Source organism: Lissotriton helveticus, chromosome 10 (genome assembly GCF_964261635.1).
Source record: "Lissotriton helveticus chromosome 10, aLisHel1.1, whole genome shotgun sequence".
Lineage (NCBI taxonomy): Eukaryota > Metazoa > Chordata > Amphibia > Caudata > Salamandridae > Lissotriton > Lissotriton helveticus.
In genome coordinates this window covers 203,812,385-203,839,340 of record NC_136071.1, presented here as the reverse complement: position 1 = coordinate 203,839,340, position 26,956 = coordinate 203,812,385, and the positions used below count along the sequence as shown (strand labels likewise).

General features: G+C 45.9%; 1 protein-coding gene across 2 annotated transcripts in view; it reads right to left on the bottom strand.

Annotated features, from left to right (window-relative positions):
* Positions 1-26,956, bottom strand: part of EIF2AK1 (eukaryotic translation initiation factor 2 alpha kinase 1) — a 270,439-nt gene that overhangs the window by 173,658 nt on the left and 69,825 nt on the right. For both annotated transcript variants that reach the window (XR_013602088.1, XM_078665149.1), the window contains exons 5-8: positions 24,913-25,012; positions 11,798-11,878; positions 10,305-10,404; positions 8,909-8,972 (exon numbers count right to left, since the gene is read on the bottom strand). Coding sequence is in view for 1 of the 2 variants with exons in the window: in XM_078665149.1 (XP_078521275.1) it covers positions 8,909-8,972; positions 10,305-10,404; positions 11,798-11,878; positions 24,913-25,012 (345 nt within the window). In the remaining variant the exon portion in view is untranslated. The remainder of the gene's footprint in view (positions 1-8,908; positions 8,973-10,304; positions 10,405-11,797; positions 11,879-24,912; positions 25,013-26,956) is intronic.

Genomic DNA, 26,956 nt, shown 5'->3' with positions numbered 1-26,956 from the left:
GGTAATAGATCCCCGATGCATTTATCCAACCTCCTAGTCGCAAACTGTTTTCTAATTCAGTTGTACTTTTTTTGTCTAAAAGTCATCAGGTATCAGGTCCACACCGTAAAATTGATTGAGTTGTGTCTCTGGGGGAGCAACAATCGTTTAAATTATTTGTACCATATGAGCCCTCCACTGCCTTTGTTCCTCCAAGAAACCTGGGGTGAGCCGATGTACTTCATATGTAAGGTACACTACCTGGGCTTGGCTGGGGTGCGGCGGTAGTGTGATATCATAAGTGGCATTATCTGCCTGCTGCTGCCCTCAGCCCACGCATCAACTCTCCGCAGTGTCTCCAAGCCCATCTTCTCACTACTTCAAACTGGCTCCTCCCCCGTTGCTCAGGGCAGCAACACCCTCCACCTGTCTGCGTCTCTCTAGCGATTCTAGCCGATTTCCCTCACCAGCTCCCTGACTCACTGCTCATGCGTTTGCAGGGTTTCACTGCAACTACCCATCATGGCATCATGTCTACATTCTTCCGTATTTTGTAAATGAATTTGGCTCCAATCCAGAAATAGTGGATATCCTTAGCAGGAACTGATCCTGGCCCTTATGAGGCACTTATACTGTGGTTGCTAGAATTTAAGATTAGAAGGATTCAAAGTGAGCAAGTAGACACTGCGGAAAACTCATTAATATGTACCCAGTTCGATTGGTGGTCGGGTGTGCCTCAAAATATTTATTTATAATAATTTATATCCAACCATATCTCTGCTTTACACAAATAAGAGTATTCTACTTTGATGTGCAGACTTTCTGTACCAGTTCTTAGTGCACGTGCACGCAAGGAAGCATCCATACTTTTCTCTTTAAATTAAATAAAAAGGCAATTATTTTATGGGGGGTTTACAATTTTTATTGCAAGCTTGTGGCCGCCATGTTTCGACGGTGGCATGTTTCCTTTCCTGCCTGCTTTTTATTTTTGTGCATATGCTTGCAATAATAAATTTTAAAAAAACTTTTACACCAGCTTGCCAAGGCCAGACCTACCTACTTTTCCAATCCTTGTTTGCAAATGTATGTTTGGTATACCTCAAACACGAAGGCTTAGCTTTAAATATACTCATTTGCTAAGAGCTACTCGGCCTCATTAAGAGGTAGCTTATTCAGGCGGTAAATAGGGTACCTGTCAGAAGCTCTGTCGCAGGTTGGGCTATAGCAAACTTTTGAATTACAGTCCGATTGGACAGATATGTCTAATGCTACATTGTGAAAAAGGAAATCAGATTGCAGACTCAATTAGATACATCTCAGTAGTATATATTAATCTTCAGATTATAATTGACACATGAAAAATGTGTTCAGTTGAGGTTGAATCTCCTTTTTATAACTAGGTTTTGTCAGTGCAAACTTGGAAACTTGTAACTATTTGGACTATATTACCCCTGAAATTTTTCTGGGGTCTTTCAAAAATTTGTTTTCATTCTGACAGAGCGGGGCCTCCCTATTCCCGAGTGGGTGACCGGGCGAGGTGAGGCACACTCCCACATAAAGTAGGGTAAGTGTTGAAAATATAATAAAAAATGTTTGTGATGTATATACACTAAATCCAGCAATATTATTAATAATTGCTGTGTTACGGGGAGACCTTCTCTACCGTATTGTCTGTATGCCTATTGTGTCTTTAGTATACACGCTATGAATTGTACACTTTTCTCCTTGTTTTAGGAAACACGGTATGATTGGATCACCACCAGTGTACATCTGGGCTCAGAGTAACTGGTAGGACTTATCCATTATTTACAGTGCACAAATTCACCGTTATTGTTAATTTATTTTACTTTAATTTGCAGTCGCAGTATTCACTAGGTCCTGAAGAAAGCTAGGACCATTATGTCCATCTAGCTGAAACATGTCGACCACACCACACTGTGCCCTGATGTAGCTATTTTTTCAAAACTACTGGGCTCTGTTTTTAGATTTGACCTTAGTACCATACTTATTAAACTAATTTTTGGTCCTTTGAGTCTATTTTAGTTTCACTTTCACTCATCACGCGCACTGCACTCCATTGGCATCACCAGTGAAGCACTGTGGTCTAAGATTACATCAACAGAATCCATCTTTGCATCAACTTTAGGTGCCTTGGTTAAGTATTGGATTCATGATACATCTCCCACGTGACGATACTCCACCAGATGGGTGGGCTGATGGGAACTTTTTCTAGCCCAGTGCCATCACTACAGTGTTGTTAATGGGTCTCTGACTCAACACGGCATACTCACAACTATCTTTGACCAGGCCACTTTTTTTGTGTTTTGATAGTAGCTAGGGGCCTAAGTCGCCTTGGTCGTTTAAACTGCCCTTTTTGACCCTTCACTACCCCATTTTTCTAATGTTTCCTTTCCTGCCTGCTTTTTATTTTTGTGCATATGCTTGCAATAATAAATTTAAAAAAAACTTTTACACCAGCTTGCCAAGGCCAGACCTACCTACTTTTCCAATCCTTGTTTGCAAATGTATGTTTGGTATACCTCAAACACGAAGGCTTAGCTTTAAATATACTCATTTGCTAAGAGCTACTCGGCCTCATTAAGAGGTAGCTTATTCAGGCGGTAAATAGGGTACCTGTCAGAAGCTCTGTCGCAGGTTGGGCTATAGCAAACTTTTGAATTACAGTCCGATTGGACAGATATGTCTAATGCTACATTGTGAAAAAGGAAATCAGATTGCAGACTCAATTAGATACATCTCAGTAGTATATATTAATCTTCAGATTATAATTGACACATGAAAAATGTTACAGTGTTTACTGGTGGAGTTATCCATGGACTCCATTCATCCTAGAAATCCTTCTCAGATCCTACTTTCATGTGTTAATATTCATCTTTCTCTGGTCCTTTTTAGGTTTCGCCCTGGGCGTTGGCAACTGCGTAACAGTTGCCCCGCCCACGGCGAAACCTCATGATTCTACATATGTACTTTGGTTCAGCCTCTGTCTACCATTGGCTAGCTCCATAAATGGAGGCTAGCCATTGGGAGACAGAGGCTGTCAATCACGTTTTCTCGTGAAAACGCGATTCGGGGGAGTTTCTCTGACTTTTTTTAAGTCCCGCCCCTTTGTCCTGGGCCGCGCTGTCATTGGCTGCCGGCCCGGGACACCCCCCCCCCCCCCCCCCCGTGACGTCATTCACAGGAGTAGAGATAGGCAATGTTTGTGCGGCAATGAAAAGAGGTTTATGTACCTTAGGCTAAAAACCACTTGATTCTAGTAAGAGATTCGGGAAATGTTCCCCGTTACTACAAATATGTGATTTCTCTTTTTCAAACAAATGGCAGGCCTGTAACCTAAATATGCCCCCGTCTATAGTTTCAACTGCAGCCACCGGGTGATCTTCAGTCAGGGAATAATTAAAAGGCTGGGAATTTTTGAATAAGACCTCCGTGTGCTTTATTTTAAACAACATTTTTGGGTCCCGTTTGTGGTTCAGCGGAGGGCCATGTTAACGTTCCGTAGTGCCGTTTATCGTCTAAGGGAGGACATCGTGTGGTCTAATGGCCAGAGCTGCCTACTTTGGAACGGGGGAAGCAGGTTCGTGTCCCGCGTTGGCTCACAGTCCTGTAATTCTCGGCAAGTCACTGAAACGCCCTGTTTACAAATAAAATAAATTTCAACAGCGCTCCAACTCTGTGTTCAGCAGGCTGGACTTTTTAAATACTCGAGCTAATGTAACCTCGTGTCATTTTTGTAAAGGCTTAGTTTGCTTTTTTCTGAGCGGAAGCCAAACATACACTGGTTTTGTCGGCCCCCAAAAATCTATACATTAAGCAGAAAAAGTGAAAGCAGTTAATAATGCACTGATTGGAATTCACCGGTAGCTATTGAGGAAGAGACTCGGTGTCAATACTTGAACCACTTCTATCGAGTGGTAAAGAAGTGTAAACAGGCAGACGCGCATTCGAAAGTGCACGCCATTCCGGACGACTGCAGAAACGAGCACAATATTTAGTGTCCTAAATATGGCAGGAATTAATTGCCCTAGCGCGTGACGGGTGGGGCGAGGGAAGGGGTAACTACGACTCTACCGTTTAGGAGGTATCTCACTGGGCACTTAGCGCACCACTGGAGTGGCCATCGGAAATCCCTTAAGCATAGACGAGGCACAGGAAAGCGAAACCCAGAGGGTTTTGCTGAGGAAAGCACATTTTGCTGCGTAAGAAAACACAAATGGGTTAAAATAAATAAACGCAGTCACTACATGTGAAGGTGAGAAATGTTCACCGTAGGCGAACGGGAGGATTCTATTTGAAACCACACAGCACAAAAGAAACATGAAAATCGAAATATAGAAAATTGAAGATGAGCACAACTTTCTTGATGGGAGCATTTAGTTACACCTGTGAAGCCCAGAAAATGTCGGAAGGTGCAGTCCTTAAGAAATATTAGAGCTGCCCTTCCTTGGCAGAGTGCAGGGCTGGGGAAACATTCATCACAGGATGGACAAGTATGTCCTCAAGCAACATTCGGATGTGGGGAAATGTCTGTGCTGGAAACAGGCCGTGCTCAGCATGTCACTGTTCTGGAAATACCGTCCAGTTTCTCTCCTCTTTGGCGCGAGCGCACGTAATGTCACACTACCAAATGTATAGTGTCTTGTGCTGCGTTAAAAGAATTATTTGGGGGAAGTAGCCATGCTTACATGCTTGAAAAGCCATCCTTCGGAGAGACTGTTCATTTATTCTTGTTATGGTTTCTCCTTTTTTGGGGAGGGGTGGGGGGGGGTGGAGGGAGACGAAAGGGAGGGGCGGGATATTCGGCCGGAGAGAGGGGATTGGGGGCGCCACCTATCTAACAGAGCTATGGGTTGGTCTTTCGCTGCTGCTGCCTCGCGTGATTTCTGTGTGTCGTGGCTTCATGGACATTTGTCCACATGTCTCGGCGCTCAGTCCCTTGAGAGAGCTCACACTGAACAGCTCCAAGCGGGCGTTTCTCGCATAAAGCCCGCACTGCATATTTGTCTATTTTTCTTATGCTGCTAATTTTTTGCAGGCGTACTTGCTTTACATGTTAGCTCATTCTGCACAGAAAACAACACACCTGTGCATTATAGTTGGCAAAAGTAGTTTTTATTTCAAAAAGCGTTCAGTACATTTTTAAATATACAAAAGTGTGACCAATTATTTTGAAAGCCTATGCTCCTGCACCTATGCACCTGCTATTCTGATGAGAGCTACTCCCCCAGCACTAGGTGGTCAACGTGGCTGTGAAAGGGTCCCTGCGCACCCTGCAGACACCACGTGTGCGCCTGGTTGAGTCTGGCAAACGTTATACTTTAACTTTGTGTCACAGTGGCACTGACTCACAGCGGCCTCTTATTTGTTGTGAAAGGCAGCACAGCAGCGACAAGTGTTCGAGCTACCTCTGGAACAGCAGTGTTGATATGATTAGATTAGAGGAAATTGAATTGCAGCCCCCCCTAATGCCTCTTCATGTCACAGGTTGAGCAGGATGCTGCCGTCCTGTCGTGTAGCGCTAGTAACGGCTCACCTTTTATTTTCAAGAAAGAAGAGCCGAAAACGGCTTCTGATTTAATGTGAGACCCTCTCCACGGAGGCAGTGTAAGGGGACAAGCAGTTTGCCCTCGCATGTTATTGGACATGTCCTCCGTATGTGGACGCAGGTCACATGACTGATCTTGTCAGAAGTTTAGGCGGGAAGTGGGCGCCTGTAGAGACAGTGCCAGTGACCTGTGAAAACAGACGCTCAAGTCCCACTACTGGAGACGAGGCATTTCATCACCCATAAGTAAGAGAGCACGGGTCACCATTACCAGAGGGTCTGACGTCACTCTCTGTAGAAATAATACACCCGCCACAGACCTATCTTCACAGGAAGCCTCCCTGTATTCTAGAACATATATTTGTTTAGGGACTTTTCACTGAAGTGTACGCGCCAATTACAGCTGTTCATTAGCGAAATTGGGTATTTGTTTTAAACTTTAACCAATCACTTTGATATGCTAATTATGGTGTAATTTAATTTGAGCTCTGTAATGATGATGCCGTTATTATGGACATAAATGATGCAGTTAAGCTGAGAGTAATCTCATTTGCATACTGTACATGCCAGTAAATTAAGCCCTTTCTTCGGCTGCTTCAGCTTTAATTTTCCACTTCTTTTCACACGGCGCCTTTTCAGCCGGGCTCTCAGAAGCCCACTTTGTGAGAGCGATGATCACCGTGTGATGTACACGGCTGCGGCCCCACGAGACATGAGGTGTGACGTGTGTAAAAGGCGCATTGTCTTTCTGTGGGTTTCTCCAAAAACTTGGGTTAGCTGAGAAGCCTGTGTCCACTGCCCATTAAAAGCCAACAGATCCCTTTAGCAGCAAAACGTGTCTTAAGTGAAGAACGTTCACAATCCATCATTAGAGTGTTCTGCTGCACAAATGATAACTTTTTCTTTAATTAATAGGAAGGGTCGTTGTGTAAGCAGAGTTCAAGCAGCCTCGGAGCCTCTCAAGTAGAACTTTGCCTCCTAGCTCTCTAAGTTGGTAATGTAGCTCAGTGGGGTTTTACTGCAAAAGTTATCACAACCACATGTTTTTCCAACTATGGGATCAAATATATTAAGTACACAGTGGTGGCCAGTGGTAAAATATGAGATCCAGGTGCCTGGAAGGTCAACGTGTGTAAGTGCTCGTCTCTGAAGTAACTATTTAAAATGGTGTTTATTTTTACCCTTTCAGTTCAAGTTCAGATTAAGCTATTGGCATTGTAAATGACAATGCCATTTATTTATTTATTTTCAAAACCAACACATAAATAAAAATATTGTCATTTACAATGCCAATAGCTCAAACTTTTCAAAAGGCGAAACCATTGCATTGTAAATTCTTTTTTTACTTTCCTTTGTCACTATGAACCATTTTTGCACATCCCAGATTTCACCATTCATGAGATGTAATCTCACACTCCTTATTTCACCCTCACTTCCATAGGTGGTTGCCTGTAACTTATAGCTCCACTTGGATTTTCTTACAATTTCCTCCTATTTTCTACTCCACAAGGCAGAGTTTGGCTTTTCAGTTTTTAAGTTTGCTCCGGACATACTCTTGATGCTTCTACTGATCTATTTATCGGTTCAGCCTGCTTGCTCTTCATGGCTACCCTCACATTTCTGACTACTTCTTAATGTTACCCTTGCTTACCTGCCTACTCTACTTCCCTCCAATGCTATAAACTACCTACGCCATAAACCACTTAACCATGACCTCCCTGCGGTTTCTTCTACTACTTATTCTTTAATAAACCCTACTACTTTGATTTGTACACTGCTGTATCAAGAGTCTGCCCTCCTCCTTTACTTACCCGGGTTATTTTCTCCCATTTCATTCTTTTTCATTCATCCCCTTTCCCTAGGGTCTCCCATTTGCTGTAGCCAGTTTCCCTCCTCACTTTTTTTCCTCTCCCCCAGCATCACCTTCCCATTTGTTGTTTTTTTGCTCCCACTTCTCTTTTTTTTCACACTCATTTTGTCCCGCTATAACAGGTTGTTAGTAGAAGGAAAGATAGGGATAGCAAGTGGGGGAAAATATATGAAGGTTAGCATAAATGACAAAATGAGATGGAAAAAACAAAAGTACATTTTGATAGGTGCTGAATGTGAGAAAATGGGTTCCTCCAAGATTGAAGGGTAGGAGAAAGAACATTGAGGGAGTATCATGAATCAGAAAAAAAGTACAACCAATGATATTTGAAACCAAGGAGGAAGAAGCCAAAGACTGATCCCTATAGACCACCAACTAGGAGAGGATCCAAGGTAGAGCGCAAGTAGAACTCAGTTGGAAAGATGCAAGCGACACGAGAACAGGACTGACCAAGAGGTGCAGATTGAAGCTATGTAAGGCTCAAACAAACTGTACCAACTAGCACGGAAAGGAACGTGGATTTATAACACAGAGTTGTTTCTCTGCCACTTTTAGTTGTTGTATAGTGTTAAAATTGTTGAACAATTCTATGTCAGGTACAGAAGCCATCATTATTGTCTTTTCTCAGTTTTGCTACTGACTGCAGCTACTACACAAGAGACACAAGATATAGAGCCAAAACATCATATTTCCCAAGAATCAAGGTAAAGGGTCAATTCCAAAAACTGCGGCCATGTGACACAAATTATCAATCCCCACGGAGTAAATACATAACAGTCACCATCCATTGCCAAGTAGCATCTTTTTTTATGCTGCAGTCTGTAGAAATTAAGGTTCCCTCATTCAAAATCAAATTCAATACTATAAAACTGCATCAATATAGAACATCTTCAAAACAAAATTGCAGCATATTATACAATCGATGTTAAAAATATTAACAGATTCATAATTTAGACTCTCTAGTAGTGCGACGACTCCGAAACTACAGTGTATGCAACGATTGCTTTATCAACGAGTCCGGAGAATAAAAACTAGTCAGATAAGGAGCACCGCAAGGCGTTGACATGGGACTCGGTGAAGACATGGCCAAACCTATGCCAGAGAAAAATCATTTAACAATGGAGCTGATGCCCATGCGCATTACCAATAACAGGTATAGTCATTATACCTCATGACTCTAAGTCGGCTTTGAAGAAAAACACATTGAACACAACCAAGCCTAACTCTAGATGGTTTGAGTGTGCACAGCATATGCATCTTCAGCTACACATAAAACAAAGACAATATTTTTTATTGACAGCAACAAAACTGCAATGTTTTAAATAGAGCTATGGTTGCTTGTGAGATGCATACACTTAGAAAGGTTTGGACGAAGGTAGAAGAATGCTTTCACATGTACTATTACAAGAATGTCTTTGATCACTAAAACTATTACAAATAAAAAATGAAAAGAAGCAAAAGTAGAATATACAGAGCTGAAATAAATCTCTCACCTGTGATCTTTGTGACTGGAGGACTCTGTGAGTATTTCTATCTTAGAGGATTGTACAGGTTTACCTAACAAAGAAAAAGCAAAATAAACACCAGCTGCACAGCCTTGCAAAGATGCAGAACAAATCAGACTATTACAGATTTTATACATTCAAAATACGTTGGGGCCTTGTTAAACAAAATACAAATAAACACTTATTAGATTATAAAATATGTTAATACCCTTTTTTAATTAAAAATAAAAAAATTACAAAAAATAATTCAATTAATTTAGATTAATCTTCTTGTACATAAATTATAAATTTTTACTACATACTATAAATGTTACACTTTAGGTGTTTGTTTTAAATCCTAAGAAAAATAATTAACATTTCATAACTTCAAAATAATTAAATATTTAGTTCAAAATTAAGTTAATTAAGCTGTAGTTTTTTTTGTTCTACATTTTAAATAAATATTTAAAATTAATTTATTATACTTATCTTTAAAAAAATAGTAAAAATATTTTACACTTTTTTGTATTAACTCTTGAACTTTTCCCTATACTTTTCCATAGGGAGATTTCCAACCTGAAAGCAGCGATCTTTGACTATGGGTGAAAAGCTACAGGTACTTAAAACTTGTAAAGTAGGCTCCTCCCCTGAATTTCAGGGATGAAGACAAGTAAATGTAGACTGTAATAAATTCACACTTCTAAATTGTGAGCAACCTAAAGTCGTACATTTACTAAAAAGTGTAGGAGTAAACTTACATGTGTAGATTTACTGACATAAGTTCACATTTGTGAATAGCTCTCCAAGTTTAAGCTCTCATTGTGAGCAAATTCTAACAATTCTTTTTGGAATAAACAACTTGAGGTAAAAAATGTGCTTAGCCTACAGGGCAGACTTGAACCATACAGAAACAGTAAATTTGTTTCCAGTTTGATATATCTCAATAAATGACACAGACCAGAGAAGACAAATAATAACACTTGAAAGAATGATATGTAGCCATATTGTGAATGAGAACCGTTATCCTTAATGCATTTTTGTGCAATTTTGCATCCAACTTACACAAGGAGAACAATTTTGCAAAAGGGATATACAACATGCCATTGTCACTGAGACAAAAGCACACTATCAGTCCCTCTTCCTAAAACATACTAAATAGGTAAACATTCATTACGTGTCAGTGCCCCTGAACCCAATAGCAGCTGTTAAAGTTAAATATAAACAGATGAAGACACATAAGTATGACAAAGTATGCAAGCAAGCAATGGCAATTCATAGACAATTTAATGCATGCTTAAGCGATAAAAATATACTTTCTACATCTTGATTCCACAAACAAAAAAATAATAAAGGTACTTCGGATCACTTATTTTGGGCCTCAGAAAAACACATTCCTAAAACTCACTTCTTGGAAGTGGTGGCTGAACGTGTTCCATCCATGCAGTGTGATACCCCACTATATTAGCATGCTGCAGACCAGCCAGAACTTTAACTTCCCTGAGTACCTGAAACAAGAACAAATCAAACAGGGATATTATTTTTCACAAGGAAAGTACATATTGTAGAATTCTTAAAAAAGCATACACAGCACAGTTTAAGAGACAATCTGATATTAAGAAAAGCCTTCTGTATTAGCATTAGCCTTTGGAATACATGAATATCATATAAATTGACAACAGGTGGTCATCTGACGAATGCATTTTTGGATTTCAAATCGGATTGTGTATTTGAGAACTACCTTTATACCATTCTGGTCCCAAATGGAATCAAATTGTATATACTGTTCAGGTTGGGCACTCTTCCGCTCAATGCGTTTGTAAGCAGGAGGTCTAATTTGATCCCTGTATCTAATTGTTGCCCTTGTTGTGTGGATATGAAAGAGACTGTCGCCCATGTAATGTTTGCATGCCCAGCCTACAGGATTCCTTGGAGAAATGACTGAAACCTGTATGCAGGGGACTGGGCGCTCAGAACCATCTAGTTGTCCTAAGGATTTTGAGATCTGATCAGTCTACCTTGCATGCTTGAGCTGTGGCTAAATATCTGGGGCACATTTGGAGCATTAGGAGGAAATTCCTTGCAACTTAATGATTTTAACCTTGTGAATATAATCCGATTTTAACTCAATAATTGTCATATTCTGGGTGAAATGCCCACCATGTGTAGCGCCTCTAGTTTTACTTAATAGTATGCCAGTAAGGATGTTTATTTTTTTGTACTCTACATTTTTTATCTGTATTTACTTGGTCACTTCAACTTTGGATGGCATTTGGTCGCCAAAATAAAGTTTACTACTAGTACTAAAAAGATAATGACTACAGTGTTAAAAGTTAATAGAAATACCAGGAGGAAAGCAAATGCATCAGACTGAAATTGAAATTGTTTATTTGAATTTCTGCTTTTACACATTGGTAACAGTGTTTTCCTGGAAAACTGGTTGGTGGTCGTTATTTTTTAATTTTGAACCATCGTTTTAGCTTGATATTTCATGAAGTTGCTTTGTTAATCTACATATTTTAATGTATACATTTCATTCATGTATTAGTTAATACATTTTGTTCTAAATAATGTTCCTATTGTTGTATGGAATGTCTATTTTGAAGTAAGCAATGATAGACTGATTGATTCTTCATTAGTGAACCTGGTCACACAGCAAGCAATTACGTGGTGAAAACCGCACTGAATAGCTATATAAAACTTGTTCCCTTAAATTAATAGAAGATTTTTAGAACTCCCAAGGTTGCATTATCAACAATGATTCTGTTAGAATAAAAATGGTCCGCTGGGCTGGATTTCAGCTATAACAACTATAAAAAACCCCAGTGCTGAGCTCAAGTGCCTAGAGCATTACTCGCATCAGAATGGTTCACAAACATCTGAAAGTTTTAAAGAAAATACCTTCATGCAATCTTTTCTAGTCGCCTTCTTTATCAGAATTTTCTTAATAGCATAAAATTGGCCATCCAATTTGTTTCGTACCTGTAAAGTGAAAGTAAACCTACAATAAGCACAAGAAGCTTAATACACAAGACCAATTTACTTAACAGATATAGAAATGGTGGAGGGAAAACCAAAAGAGAAATTTGTCAGTATCAGAGTATAGTTACTAGAAACACACTATTAGCATTCTTCCAAGTAAGACTTTGCCTGAGCATATAAAACATTATTTACAACAAGGGGTGGTGATGGACAGAGTCTCTGAATTAAGCAGAGTACTCTCACCCAGTCAAGAGATCAGGGCTAGATCCAACACCGTTTTTTAGCTCATTGCACCATCCCAGTTTCAGAACCTGGCTGTATGCAAATTAGTCTGTCCCTGGCCCAGTGCATCATGGGAACAGGGCAGACCAGACTACAAAAGCCAATTCTTACACTGGGAAGGAAACAAGCTTCCGGGGACCGGTTTCTGCCATTTCAGGCGTCTTCGGCCCGGCTTGCTTGAATCCTGATGGTGCAATGAGCAAGGGACTCACATCTGAGTATACCCTTCCACGCTTAGGGTGGACAAAATTATTTACAACAAGGGGTGGTGATGGACAGAGTCTCTGAATTAAGCAGAGTACTCTCACCCAGTCAAGAGATCAGGGCTAGATCCAACACCGTTTTTTAGCTCATTGCACCATCCCAGTTTCAGAACCTGGCTGTATGCAAATTAGTCTGTCCCTGGCCCAGTGCATCATGGGAACAGGGCAGACCAGACTACAAAAGCCAATTCTTACACTGGGAAGGAAACAAGCTTCCGGGGACCGGTTTCTGCCATTTCAGGCGTCTTCGGCCCGGCTTGCTTGAATCCTGATGGTGCAATGAGCAAGGGACTCACATCTGAGTATACCCTTCCACGCTTAGGGTGGACAAAATTATTTACAACAAGGGGTGATGATGGACACAGTCTCTGAATTAAGCAGAGTACTCTCACCCAGTCAAGAGATCAGGGCTAGATCCAACACCGTTTTTTAGCTCATTGCACCATCCCAGTTTCAGAACCTGGCTGTATGCAAATTAGTCTGTCCCTGGCCCAGTGCATCATGGGAACAGGGCAGACCAGACTACAAAAGCCAATTCTTACACTGGGAAGGAAACAAGCTTCCGGGGACCGGTTTCTGCCATTTCAGGCGTCTTCGGCCCGGCTAGCTTGAATCCTGATGGTGCAATGAGCAAGGGACTCACATCTGAGTATACCCTTCCACGCTTAGGGTGGACAAAATTATTTACAACAAGGGGTGGTGATGGACAGAGTCTCTGAATTAAGCAGAGTACTCTCGCCCAGTCAAGAGATCAGGGCTAGATCCAACACCGTTTTTTAGCTCATTGCACCATCCCAGTTTCAGAACCTGGCTGTATGCAAATTAGTCTGTCCCTGGCCCAGTGCATCATGGGAACAGGGCAGACCAGACTACAAAAGCCAATTCTTACACTGGGAAGGAAACAAGCTTCCGGGGACCGGTTTCTGCCATTTCAGGCGTCTTCGGCCCGGCTTGCTTGAATCCTGATGGTGCAATGAGCAAGGGACTCACATCTGAGTATACCCTTCCACGCTTAGGGTGGACAAAATTATTTACAACAAGGGGTGGTGATGGACAGAGTCTCTGAATTAAGCAGAGTACTCTCACCCAGTCAAGAGATCAGGGCTAGATCCAACACCGTTTTTTAGCTCATTGCACCATCCCAGTTTCAGAACCTGGCTGTATGCAAATTAGTCTGTCCCTGGCCCAGTGCATCATGGGAACAGGGCAGACCAGACTACAAAAGCCAATTCTTACACTGGGAAGGAAAAAAGCTTCCGGGGACCGGTTTCTGCCATTTCAGGCGTCTTCGGCCCGGCTTGCTTGAATCCTGATGGTGCAATGAGCAAGGGACTCACATCTGAGTATACCCTTCCACGCTTAGGGTAGACACAATTATTTACAACAAGGGGTGGTGATGGACAGAGTCTCTGAATTAAGCAGAGTACTCTCACCCAGTCAAGAGATCAGGGCTAGATCCAACACCGTTTTTTAGCTCATTGCACCATCCCAGTTTCAGAACCTGGCTGTATGCAAATTAGTCTGTCCCTGGCCCAGTGCATCATGGGAACAGGGCAGACCAGACTACAAAAGCCAATTCTTACACTGGGAAGGAAACAAGCTTCCGGGGACCGGTTTCTGCCATTTCAGGCGTCTTCGGCCCGGCTTGCTTGAATCCTGATGGTGCAATGAGTAAGGGACTCACATCTGAGTATACCCTTCCACGCTTAGGGTGGACAAAATTATTTACAACAAGGGGTGGTGATGGACAGAGTCTCTGAATTAAGCAGAGTACTCTCACCCAGTCAAGAGATCAGGGCTAGATCCAACACCGTTTTTTAGCTCATTGCACCATCCCAGTTTCAGAACCTGGCTGTATGCAAATTAGTCTGTCCCTGGCCCAGTGCATCATGGGAACAGGGCAGACCAGACTACAAAAGCCAATTCTTACACTGGGAAGGAAACAAGCTTCCGGGGACTGGTTTCTGCCATTTCAGGCGTCTTCGGCCCGGCTGGCTTGAATCCTGATGGTGCAATGAGCAAGGGACTCACATCTGAGTATACCCTTCCACGCTTAGGGTGGACAAAATTATTTACAACAAGGGGTGGTGATGGACAGAGTCTCTGAATTAAGCAGAGTACTCTCACCCAGTCAAGAGATCAGGGCTAGATCCAACACCGTTTTTTAGCTCATTGCACCATCCCAGTTTCAGAACCTGGCTGTATGCAAATTAGTCTGTCCCTGGCCCAGTGCATCATGGGAACAGGGCAGACCAGACTACAAAAGCCAATTCTTACACTGGGAAGGAAACAAGCTTCCGGGGACCGGTTTCTGCCATTTCAGGCGTCTTCGGCCCGGCTTGCTTGAATCCTGATGGTGCAATGAGCAAGGGACTCACATCTGAGTATACCCTTCCACGCTTAGGGTGGACAAAATTATTTACAACAAGGGGTGGTGATGGACAGAGTCTCTGAATTAAGCAGAGTACTCTCACCCAGTCAAGAGATCAGGGCTAGATCCAACACCGTTTTTTAGCTCATTGCACCATCCCAGTTTCAGAACCTGGCTGTATGCAAATTAGTCTGTCCCTGGCCCAGTGCATCATGGGAACAGGGCAGACCAGACTACAAAAGCCAATTCTTACACTGGGAAGAAAACAAGCTTCCGGGGACCGGTTTCTGCCATTTCAGGCGTCTTCGGCCCGGCTTGCTTGAATCCTGATGGTGCAATGAGCAAGGGACTCACATCTGAGTATACCCTTCCACGCTTAGGGTGGACAAAATTATTTACAACAAGGGGTGGTGATGGACAGAGTCTCTGAATTAAGCAGAGTACTCTCACCCAGTCAAGAGATCAGGGCTAGATCCAACACCGTTTTTTAGCTCATTGCACCATCCCAGTTTCAGAACCTGGCTGTATGCAAATTAGTCTGTCCCTGGCCCAGTGCATCATGGGAACAGGGCAGACCAGACTACAAAAGCCAATTCTTACACTGGGAAGGAAACAAGCTTCCGGGGACCGGTTTCTGCCATTTCAGGCGTCTTCGGCCCGGCTAGCTTGAATCCTGATGGTGCAATGAGCAAGGGACTCACATCTGAGTATACCCTTCCACGCTTAGGGTGGACAAAATTATTTACAACAAGGGGTGGTGATGGACAGAGTCTCTGAATTAAGCAGAGTACTCTCACCCAGTCAAGAGATCAGGGCTAGATCCAACACCGTTTTTTAGCTCATTGCACCATCCCAGTTTCAGAACCTGGCTGTATGCAAATTAGTCTGTCCCTGGCCCAGTGCATCATGGGAACAGGGCAGACCAGACTACAAAAGCCAATTCTTACACTGGGAAGGAAACAAGCTTCCGGGGACCGGTTTCTGCCATTTCAGGCGTCTTCGGTCAAGCCCTGATCTTTGGACTGGGTAAGAGTGGTCTGCTTAATTCAGACACTCTGTTCATCAACACCCCCTTTTCTGAATCATTTTGTCCACCATAAGCGTGGAAGGGTATACTCAGACATGAGTCCCTTGCTCACTGCTCCATCAGGATTCAAGCAAGCCGGGCCGACGACGCCTGGAATGGCAGAAACCGGTCCCCGGAAGCTTGTCTCCTTTCTGGTGAAGAATTGGCTTGGTAGTTTGGTCTGCCCTGTTCCCATGATGCACTGGGCCAGGGACAGACTAATTTGCATATAGCCAGGTTCTGAGCTGGGATGGGGCAGTGAGCTAAATAACGGTGATGGATCAAGCCCTGATCTTTGGACTGGGTAAGAGTGGTCTGCTTAATTCAGACACTCTGTTCATCACCACCCCCTTTTCTGAATCATTTTGTCCACCATAAGCGTGGAAGGGTATACTCAGACATGAGTCCCTTGCTCACTGCTCCATCAGGATTCAAGCAAGCCGGGCCGACGACGCCTGGAATGGCAGAAACCGGTCCCCGGAAGCTTGTCTCCTTTCTGGTGAAGAATTGGCTTGGTAGTTTGGTCTGCCCTGTTCCCATGATGCACTGGGCCAGGGACAGACTAATTTGCATATAGCCAGGTTCTGAGCTGGGATGGGGCAGTGAGCTACATAACGGTGATGGATCAAGCCCTGATCTTTGGACTGGGTAAGAGTGGTCTGCTTAATTCAGACACTCTGTTCATCACCACCCCCTTTTCTGAATCATTTTGTCCACCATAAGCGTGGAAGGGTATACTCAGACATGAGTCCCTTGCTCACTGCTCCATCAGGATTCAAGCAAGCCGGGCCGACGACGCCTGGAATGGCAGAAACCGGTCCCCGGAAGCTTGTCTCCTTTCTGGTGAAGAATTGGCTTGGTAGTTTGGTCTGCCCTGTTCCCATGATGCACTGGGCCAGGGACAGACTAATTTGCATATAGCCAGGTTCTGAGCTGGGATGGGGCAGTGAGCTAAATAACGGTGATGGATCAAGCCCTGATCTTTGGACTGGGTAAGAGTGGTCTGCTTAATTCAGACACTCTGTTCATCACCACCCCCTTTTCTGAATCATTTTGTCCACCATAAGCGTGGAAGGGTATACTCAGACATGAGTCCCTTGCTCACTGCTCCATCAGGATTCAAGCAAGCCGGGCCGACGACGCCTGGAATGGCAGAAACCGGTCCCCGGAAGCTTGTCTCCTTTCTGGTGAAGAATTGGCTTGGTAGTTTGGTCTGCCCTGTTCCCATGAAGCACTGGGCCAGGGACAGACTAATTTGCATATAGCCAGGTTCTGAGCTGGGATGGGGCAGTGAGCTAAATAACGGTGATGGATCAAGCCCTGATCTTTGGACTGGGTAAGAGTGGTCTGCTTAATTCAGACACTCTGTTCATCACCACCCCCTTTTCTGAATCATTTTGTCCACCATAAGCGTGGAAGGGTATACTCAGACATGAGTCCCTTGCTCACTGCTCCATCAGGATAAAAGCAAGCCGGGCCGACGACGCCTGGAATGGCAGAAACCGGTCCCCGGAAGCTTGTCTCCTTTCTGGTGAAGAATTGGCTTGGTAGTTTGGTCTGCCCTGTTCCCATGATGCACTGGGCCAGGGACAGACTAATTTGCATATAGCCAGGTTCTGAGCTGGGATGGGGCAGTGAGCTAAATAACGTGATGGATCAAGCCCTGATCTTTGGACTGGGTAAGAGTGGTCTGCTTAATTCAGACACTCTGTTCATCACCACCCCCTTTTCTGAATCATTTTGTCCACCATAAGCGTGGAAGGGTATACTCAAACATGAGTCCCTTGCTCACTGCTCCATCAGGATTCAAGCAAGCCGGGCCGACGACGCCTGGAATGGCAGAAACCGGTCCCCGGAAGCTTGTCTCCTTTCTGGTGAAGAATTGGCTTGGTAGTTTGGTCTGCCCTGTTCCCATGATGCACTGGGCCAGGGACAGACTAATTTGCATATAGCCAGGTTCTGAGCTGGGATGGGGCAGTGAGCTAAATAACGGTGATGGATCCAGCCCTGATCTTTGGACTGGGTAAGAGTGGTCTGCTTAATTCAGACACTCTGTTCATCACCACCCCCTTTTCTGAGCATATAAAACAGTCACCACTTTGGAGCATCCGCATATTCTATATCCATCATCATCATACTTAATTCGGGTTTTGAGTATCATAAAATTACATAAAACAATATCACACAGACAAGACACAAATACATTAAGATATCCAGCCACAGTGTAAAAAGGAATATCTAGAAATCGTAGTTGCCCATGCCATTAAAGATAGGACATTGGTACTGTGAACATTTTTGGTCACTACATCATTCAATCAATCAATCTTTTGTAAAGCGCACTACATACCCGCGAGGGTCTCAAGGCACTGGGGGGTGAGGGGGGGCTGCTACTGACTGAAGGTCAGCAGGTCTTGGGTCCGTCGTAGGCTCAGTGGGAGGGTGTTCTATGTCTTGGTGGCGAGATGGGAGAAGGATCTCCCACCGGTGGTTGTTCTTCGGATGCGCGGGACGGTGACGAGTGAGAGGTCAGCGGAGCGTAGCTGGCGGTTTAGGATGTAGAAGGAGAGCCGTCTGTTGCGGTAGGCTGGGCCGGTCTTGTGGAGTGCCTTGTGTGGGTGGGTGAGGAGCTTGAAGGATATCCTCTTGTTGACGGGGAGCCAGCGCAGGTTTCTCAGGTGGAGGGTGATGTGGCCGTGGCGTGGTACATCGAGGATCAGTCATGCCAAGGCTTTTTGGATGCGTTGTAGTCATTTGATGAGCTTGGTCGGGGCTCCTGCGTAGAGGGCGTTTCCGTAGTCGAGTCTGCTGCTGATGAGGGCCTGGGTGACTGTCTTTCTTGTCTCTGTCGGGATCCATCTGTAGATCTTGCGGAGCATGCGGAGGGTGTTGAAGCAGGAGGAGGAGACGGTGTTGACTTGCTTGGTCATTGAGAGCGTTAAGTCGAGGATGATTCCCAGGTTGCATGCGTGGTCGGTGGGTGTCGGGGCTGCCCCCAGTGCCGCCGGCCACCAGGAGTCGTCCCAGGCTGAAGGGTTGGAGCCGAGGATGGGACCTCCGTCTTGTCCGAGTTCAGCTTCAGACGGCTGGTCTTCATCCAGGTCGGCGACGGCCTTCATTCCTTCGTGGAGGTTGGCTTTGGCGGTGATGGGGTCCTTGGTGAGGGAGAGGATCAGCTGAGTGTCGTCGGCATAGGAGATTATGTTGAGGTCGTGCTGTTGGGCTACATGTGCGAGCGGGGCTATGTAAATGTTGAACTGAGGGAGGATCCCTGGGGTACGCCGCAGATGATTTCGGAGGCTTTGGAACGAAATGGGGGAGGCGGACCCTCTGGGTTCTGCCAGAGAGGAAGGAGGTGGTCCAATTCAGATCCTTGTCTCGGAATCCCTGCGGGTTGGAGGCGTGCGCGTAGTGTGCAGTGGCAGACGGTGTCGAAGGAGGCAGAGAGGTCAAGGAGGATGAGTGCTGCAGTCTCCCCATTGTCCAGCAGGATTCTGATGTCGTCGGTGTCGGCGATGAGGGAAATCTCGGTGCTGTGGTTGCTGCGGAACCCTGACTGGGAAGGGTCCAGGATTCTGTTTTCTTCGAGGTATCGGGTTACCTGTCTGTTGACGGTTTTCTTGATGACCTTGGCCGGGAAGGGGAGCAGAGAGATGGGCCGGAAGTTCTTGAGGTCTCTTGGGTCTGCCTTAGGTTTTTTGAGTAGGGCGTTGATCTCGGCGTGTTTCCAGATCTCTGGGAAGGTCGTGGTCTCGAGGGAGAGATTGATGACGTTGCGCAGGTGGGGTGCGATGAGGCTGCTTGCTCTGCTGAAGACGTGGTGCGGGAATGAGTCTGACGGAGAGCCGGAGTGGATTGTGCGCATGGTCTTGATGGTGTCATCGATGCTCATGCTGGCCCAGGCTAGCAGGGGTTCGTGGTCGATGGTGTGCGGAGGGTCTGTTGTGTTGCTGTCTGTTGGGGCTGTCTGGGTATTGAAGCTCTCATGGATGTCTGCTATCTTGCGAGGGAGTTGCACAGGGCTTGCAACGGCGGGATGTCGTTTGTGTTGGAGCTGGGGTTGGAGAGTTCCTTCGCGATGTTGAAGAGCTCCTTGCTATTGTGTGCGTTGTTGTCGAGGCGGTCTTTGAAGGAGATCCTCTTGGCCACCCTGATGAGGTGGTGGTGGTTGCGGATGGTGTCCTTATGTGCTGCGTGGCTGTCCGGAGTTTGTTCATTGTGCCATTTCTTCTCTAGTTTCCAGCAGGCTTGCTTGGAGGCTAGGAGTTCTGGGGTGAACCAGCTGGCCCTCTTGCTATTGTCTCTGTGGGGGGGTTTCTTCAGCGGGGCGAGGGTGTTGGTGCAGTCCTCGATCCAGCGTCTGAGGCTGTGGGCAGCATCGTCGGTTTTTGAGGGTTCGGTGGGTGGGCTGAGAGCGAGGTTTGCGTGTAGTTGGTCTTCGGTGATTTTGCTCCAGCAGTGGCGGGGGATCTCTTGGGTGTGGTGGTGTGTGGTGGGTTTCTGGAAGGCGAAGTGGATGCAGCGGTGGTCAGTCCAGAGGAGTTCAGTTGTGTGGCTGACGGAGACGGCGGGCTTGAGGAGAAGACGAGGTCGATCGTGTGGCCGGCAGAGTGGGTGGGCGTTGTGAAGAGCTGCTTCAGTCCGAGGTTGGCGAGGTTGTCGATCAGGGTTGTGGAGTTGTTGTCATTGTTCTTCTCAAGGTGAAAGTTCAGGTCTCCGAGGATGTAGTCGGTGGAGGTCAGGGCGTGCGTGCTGATCAAGTCGGCGATGGAGTCGCTGAACTGGGGGCGGGGTCCGGAGGCGGGGGATCGGTAGACGAGGGTGCCTCTGAGGGTAGAGTTAGGGTCTGTGTGGATCTGGAAATGCATGTGTTCGGCGGTGCTGAGCACGTTGTCGGTGCTAGTCGAGACCCTGATGCTGTTCTTGTGGACGATGGCGATTCCTCCTCCGACTCCGTTGGTGCTGTCTCTGCGGGTGATCTTGTAGCCGTCTGGGATGGCTGTGGCGATGTCGGTGCGGAGGAGTCATTAAACCAGGTCTCTGTCAGGAAGGCGACGTCCAGGATGTTGTGTCGAGCAGGTCCCAGAGCTCGACGGCATGCTTGCGTGCGGAGCGGGTGTTCAGTAGTAAGCATCGGAGGTGGTTGGGGTCTTTCTTGGCGGGTGGTTAGTCAGCTCTGAGGCTGGTGTAGCTGCAGTTCCGGCAGGTGAAGGGGCCATGTGTGCGTTTCGGGGCGGCCTTGAAGCAGGTGTGGCTCCGTCTGGAGTTGAGAGCGTGCAGAGTGCTGGCGTTGTAGTGGCCACGGTCGTCGAGGTGGGTGTGGTGGCTAGGGTTTCTGGCGCTGGGCGCGGTCCAGGCGCAGACGGGCAGTAGCCGGCATATATGGGGATGTGGGAGGGAGGAGCAGCTGGGAGGCGGGGGCAGCGAATGGGCAGTGGGCAGTCAGGGGGGCGGGCCGCAGGGGACGCAGCGGCGAGGGCGGTGAGGGACAACGAAGGTAACAGAGGAACAAGCATTTACAATGCAACGGTCTCGCCTTCGGAAAAGTTAGAGCTATTGGCATTGTAAATGAAAAACTTTTTATTTATGTGTTGGTTTTGAAAAAACATAAATAAATGGCATTGTCATTTACAATCCCAATAGCTTAATCTCTCGCAAATACGAGACCTATTGCATTTGCACCACACCCACACACAGAGAGCCACTCACACACACACAGCCACACACACACACACACACAGAGATACACACACAGAGCCACACACACACACACAGAGCCACACACAAACACACACACACACACAGCCACACACAGAGCCACACACACACACAGAGCCACAAACAGACACAAAGCCACAGAGACACACACACACCCTCACCCTGGGGACTCTCCTTATTTACAAATGGGTCATTCGAGGTCCCCACCAACTCCCAGAGCTCATCCGTTGCTTCCCTCAGTCCAGGTCAGCCGGTGCGCTGGCGTCCATGCCCTGGGCACCCAATGCCCCTCACCACACGCCCACCTCTGCCCAGTAACGCACAGTCGTCCCTTCACACTGGCCGTGCCCTCTCTTTGCCTACCCGGTGTACAACTTGCCTCCATGCACCCCTTGCTGAGCCTTCCTTCTTCGCCCGTCATGCAGGCCCGGGGTGGCCAGTAGTGCAAACAGGCACTGCCCGACGGGCGGGTCTGTGCGTGGACTGGTTTTTGGGCTGTTTGAGGGCCTGCTTTGTGGTCTGCTGTTTTTTACTGTTCATTTCCCCAATAGTGAAACAAACGTTGCTCGCTACAAACTCAAACGTCTATAGCGCAGGACTTATGCCTGGGCATACTTAAAGCACCTCAATTACAAAAATATAGAAGTTGCCCCTCATCCTTGAGGCCAGAATTAGGCCTCAAGGATGAGTGTGTTGCTTTCCATTATAGAAGGAATTTAGCCAGTGCGTTTGGACTGAACTGTTGCTAATGGGGTAGAAGCAAGACTGGGTTCTGCATAGAGCGGGATAGAGGCCAAAACTATGACCTGGAATACAGCCCCAAGTAATTTCCAGTGCGGAGTTTAATTCAAGCATTCCACACATTACCTTTTATGTTTTCCTCAGCGCGCCGTGTACACCAGTAAAGGTATCAAGCTGATTTTCACTGATTAGGCCCCTTATAAGCCAAAACCGGTCCACAAGTAGTAATACATATCTAAATACTTATAACACGTTTAACATACATTTAGAAAACAAAACAAAATATGAACGTATTTTAAAGTATTCCCAGAATCTGCCCATATTCCAAGTGGCATCCTGTAGTCCGCTTTTAATAATGTTTTAAGTATACGTTCAATCTGTGCAACAACAAAAAAAGGACACTTGACAGTCAGCCCCAGCCATACTCTGACCAGATCCAAAAATCCATATTTTCAGCTCTGCCCTTCACCCCACATCAGCCCCATCCACCCCAGCTCTCCATTTTCAACACTAGCGTCGCTCCGGCTGATGCACTTCCACCCCCACCCGAGCCTACACTTCTACGGGCACCACAGCCTCCACCTTCAGTTCCACGTGCACCACAGCTTTCAGTCACACCCACCCAGAAGCAGTAAAACATCCAAGTTCCTGTCCTAACCCAGCTTCTGATCTCCAGATCTGCTCACCTCCAGGCTTCTGTCACCCCCTTCCCAGCCTCCACCTTCAGTTCCACGCCCACCTCAGCCTTCAGCTCCACACGCTCAGTTCATACCCCACCCACCCAGACTCAGTTATACAGTCCAAGCTCTTGTCCCACCCCAGCATTTCTAGATCTGCTCACCCCCAGGCTTCTGTCCCCCCTCCTTCTTCCTAGCCCCTACCTTCAGATCTACGCCCACCTTAGCCTTCAGTTCCACACTCTGGGTTCATACCCCACCCACCCAGACTCTGTTATACACTCCAAGCTCCTACCCCACCCCAGCTTCTCCAGATCTGCTCACCCCCAGGCTTCTGTCTCCACCCCCCTTCTTAGCCTCCACCTTCAGTTCCACGCCCACCGTGGCCTTCAGTTCTACGTGTACTACAGCCTTCTGTCACACCCACCCAGGCGCAGTTATACATCCAAGCTCCTGTCCTAACCCAGCTTCTGATCTCTAGATCTTCTCACCCCCAGGTTTCTGTCTCCCACTTCTTAGCCTCCACCTTCAGTTCCACGCCCACCTCAGCCTTCAGTTCTACACCCTGGGTTCATATCCCAACCACCCAAACGCAGTTATACACTCCAAGCTCCTGCCCCACACCAGCTTCTCTAGATCTGCTCACCCCCAGGCTCCTGCTCCCCCCTTTCCCCGCACCCCCTGTCACTTTCCACACCCTTCCCCCACCCCGCCCTCTCTTCCTTGAAGGATGCTGCCCACAGCCATGAGACTAGGGGGTCGCGGGGGTGACAGAGGCCTCGGTTCCCTCTGTGGGATGGGTGACAGAGGTCTGGAGGGTCCCAAACCCACCCAGTGCTGGGTAGTGTCCGTGGGCCCCCCGGTGGCGAGCGGCACCCGCCTCAGAGTGTGAGATGTGGCCGTGGGAGCCGCACGGTTCGGTATGCATGGAATGTGCTGCATAAACCGCTGCCCACGCGGCACAGGGGTGTGGCAGCACCCCCAGCCCCCCTCCAAGGCCTCTAACCCCGCAGTGCGCCCCCACTCGGTCAGCCCCACGCCCGCTGCCCCCCTCACCTCTCGGGACCAACGCTCGGCCGCAGCAGGTAATCCGGAACTGCCCCAGACAGACACCCCGTATCCCAGAGAGCACTGCGCGACGGGGCCGCTCTGCCCGTGGTGGGCGCCAACTCTATGGCGCCAGAGCGAGGGGGCCCCTACTGGGGCCGACTGGGGCACGTGACTCCCAGGGCCTATGGAATGTGGCCGGGATGTGCTTGGCCTGATAGGGGGGGGGAGGCAGAGGAAGAAGGAGGGTAAATGCAAACCCTCCAGCCCCGCTGGACTGTCACCCCTTCACCCTCAACACTGCATGAGCCACCGCACGAGCACGGGGCTGAAGAAGAAGACGCTCCAGTTTACGGTAAGGGCCAGAGAACAAGAACAGCTGGAGTGTGCGGGACCCTGCCCTGAGCACCGGAGTGAGGCACTGGTGCAAGGAGCAGGGGATGCAACCGGGGGAAGCCTTCTCTGTCTCCGCCGGGGAAGGGGGGGAGGAGAGGAGCCGGCGGTAGGCGGGCACAAACAGAGCCCATTTTTACAGACTGAAGAAAGATGAGATCAGACGACCTTTTCGTTAATGCCGGACAGAGCTTCTTGTCATACAATTTCAAATCTGCTTTGTAGTAAAGCTGTGCACGGCGCTATGTTGTGGCAACAAGTCCAGTAAAAAGATGTTATCTGTTGCACGTTTTGCAGGACATCCAAACTTTTCAGTGAACAGAAGGACCAGAATACAAAATCTAAGCCCTTGAGGTCATGAAGACATGATCGTTCTTGTAGAACTATGTTTAGGAATGGAGATGTACTGTAGTATATAAACTCCCATTCAAGAATTTGAAACAGTATCCTACTTAACAAAGGTAGATTCAAAACATTACCTTATAGACCTTCCCATAGCCTCCTTTGCCAAGCTGTTTTATCTCTTCAAACTCATTCAAGTAACGAGAGGTTTGCGCTTCAAAGAGAGAATTTTTTGCCCTGAAGAAAGAAACAAACTGATTAAAGAAATACATTTGTGGACAATTACATATGGTGCTGCAATGCCGCACTAAAGGCAGATTGCAAGCTATACAAGTGCTAAGTCAGAATAACAACTGTAAACCTTGATATATCAAAGTAGACTGCTGTGGAAAGGAGTTGGCTGATTAGATGTATTTTTTTCCAGTCAATAATCAATGGTGGTAGCTTTGGACAATACCCAAGGTTTCCTCGTGGTAACATGCTGCCATAAAACCAAATGATAAGTAGGATTTGGTAACCATAACCTGCATAGTTAGAGTGAGAGCCATAGACACCAAGGTGTTCATGCTGATAATAATAAAAACTAAAACAAAACGTAATTAAAGAATTACATCTTCAGATTTTTATGAATGAAGAGAAATTAGTTCAATCTAATAGTGAAAAAAATACTTATTTTTTTACACACGGTAAACGCATTATAATATAAAACAAACCATAAATGTGGAATATTGATAGTTACAATGACAACTATAAAATTTGTCTCGTCATATGGTAAATATCTGAAGCTTTGGAACAGAGCTACCATAGAAGTAGAGTTATTCTGGAGGAAAATAAATACAGAAGCACAATCAAGACTGTGCAAATCTATCAATGTGTAATATCACTAACTTATGAGTTGTGAAAAACAAGATCTTCCTAGTGTAATAGTGTGCACATGGCAGAGGTCAGCAACACAACCAACTATCAGAAGACAGAACAGAAATACAGTTTCATCAAAAATATTCTAGTTGGTACTATATGTTTATAAATGGCACATAGGTGTTCCATGCACCAATGCATGAATCCAGTTTTATTATCACACACTTATACAACCAAATTCTACTTTTGTCCAATCTTGTAAAGAAAACCAAAGACAGAAAACGAATGTCTAAGATTACCCAATGTTGTCCCATTCGGAGACTAGGATTAAAAACCAATTCTCATGGTTCCAAAGTTTCCAAAATGCTCACTAGATTACTGATGTGGAGGTGGTTCTGATAGCGAGATGCAAAGAAGGCTGTCCCTGGGGGTATGACACTGTTGGAGGCCAAGCCCAGATTTTAATGCAGTGTTTATTATCAGTATATTTTGTTAAAGTAATAAAGATGTGGTTGGACGTAAAAAAAAAGAAAAAACTTTCTAGACCCTTCCCTCTTCTATCCCTCCACTATCCTTTTCAATCCAAAAAACAGACTAACATGTCCACCGCTCAAATTAATTTCATATTTCCCCAGATTAATTCACCACTAATTCTTTTTTGGTTCCGAAGTAGCATGCTACTCGCCTACAAGCGCTTCAACACCTCATCAGGGGTACCAAGCGCTATATAAATGCAAACCTTTTCCCTCTTCTATCCCTCCACTATCCTTCTCAAGCCAAATAACGGACTAACATATATACCACTGAAATACATTTTATATTACACTATAGTAATTCTCAACTAATCCTTTAAGGGTTCCGGAGTAGAATTTTACTTGCCAAAAAAGCACAGTGACGCCTCGTATGGGGTAGTAAGCGTTATATAAATTAAATTACAATACAATATATAATGTAAGAGTCGCATAAGTCAAAATGTGTCTTGAAGATGCCCAATGAGCCATTGAATAAGGGTGTCTTCTTTCGGGCATTCTTTTTACCATGATTGAAAAGGTCCTGCAGGGCAAGGTGGAAAGACATAGAGAAGCATTGGGTAGCATTTTTTCTTTTAAAATCAGATAAGAGGAGAAAGTGCAGAACGTAGAATTGCTGGTGCAAAGCCTAGAAGTTAGGGAGAAAAGTTAGCAGCATAAGACTGGGGGTAATTAGGTGTTTTTTGTAGAGTACGGAAACTGTAAATATAATTTTCTTTAGCAATTTGGAAGGAGAAGAGGCTACTGCGGTTTATATTTTAGTAGTCCTATAGGTTCCTATTCTCTTCCTATT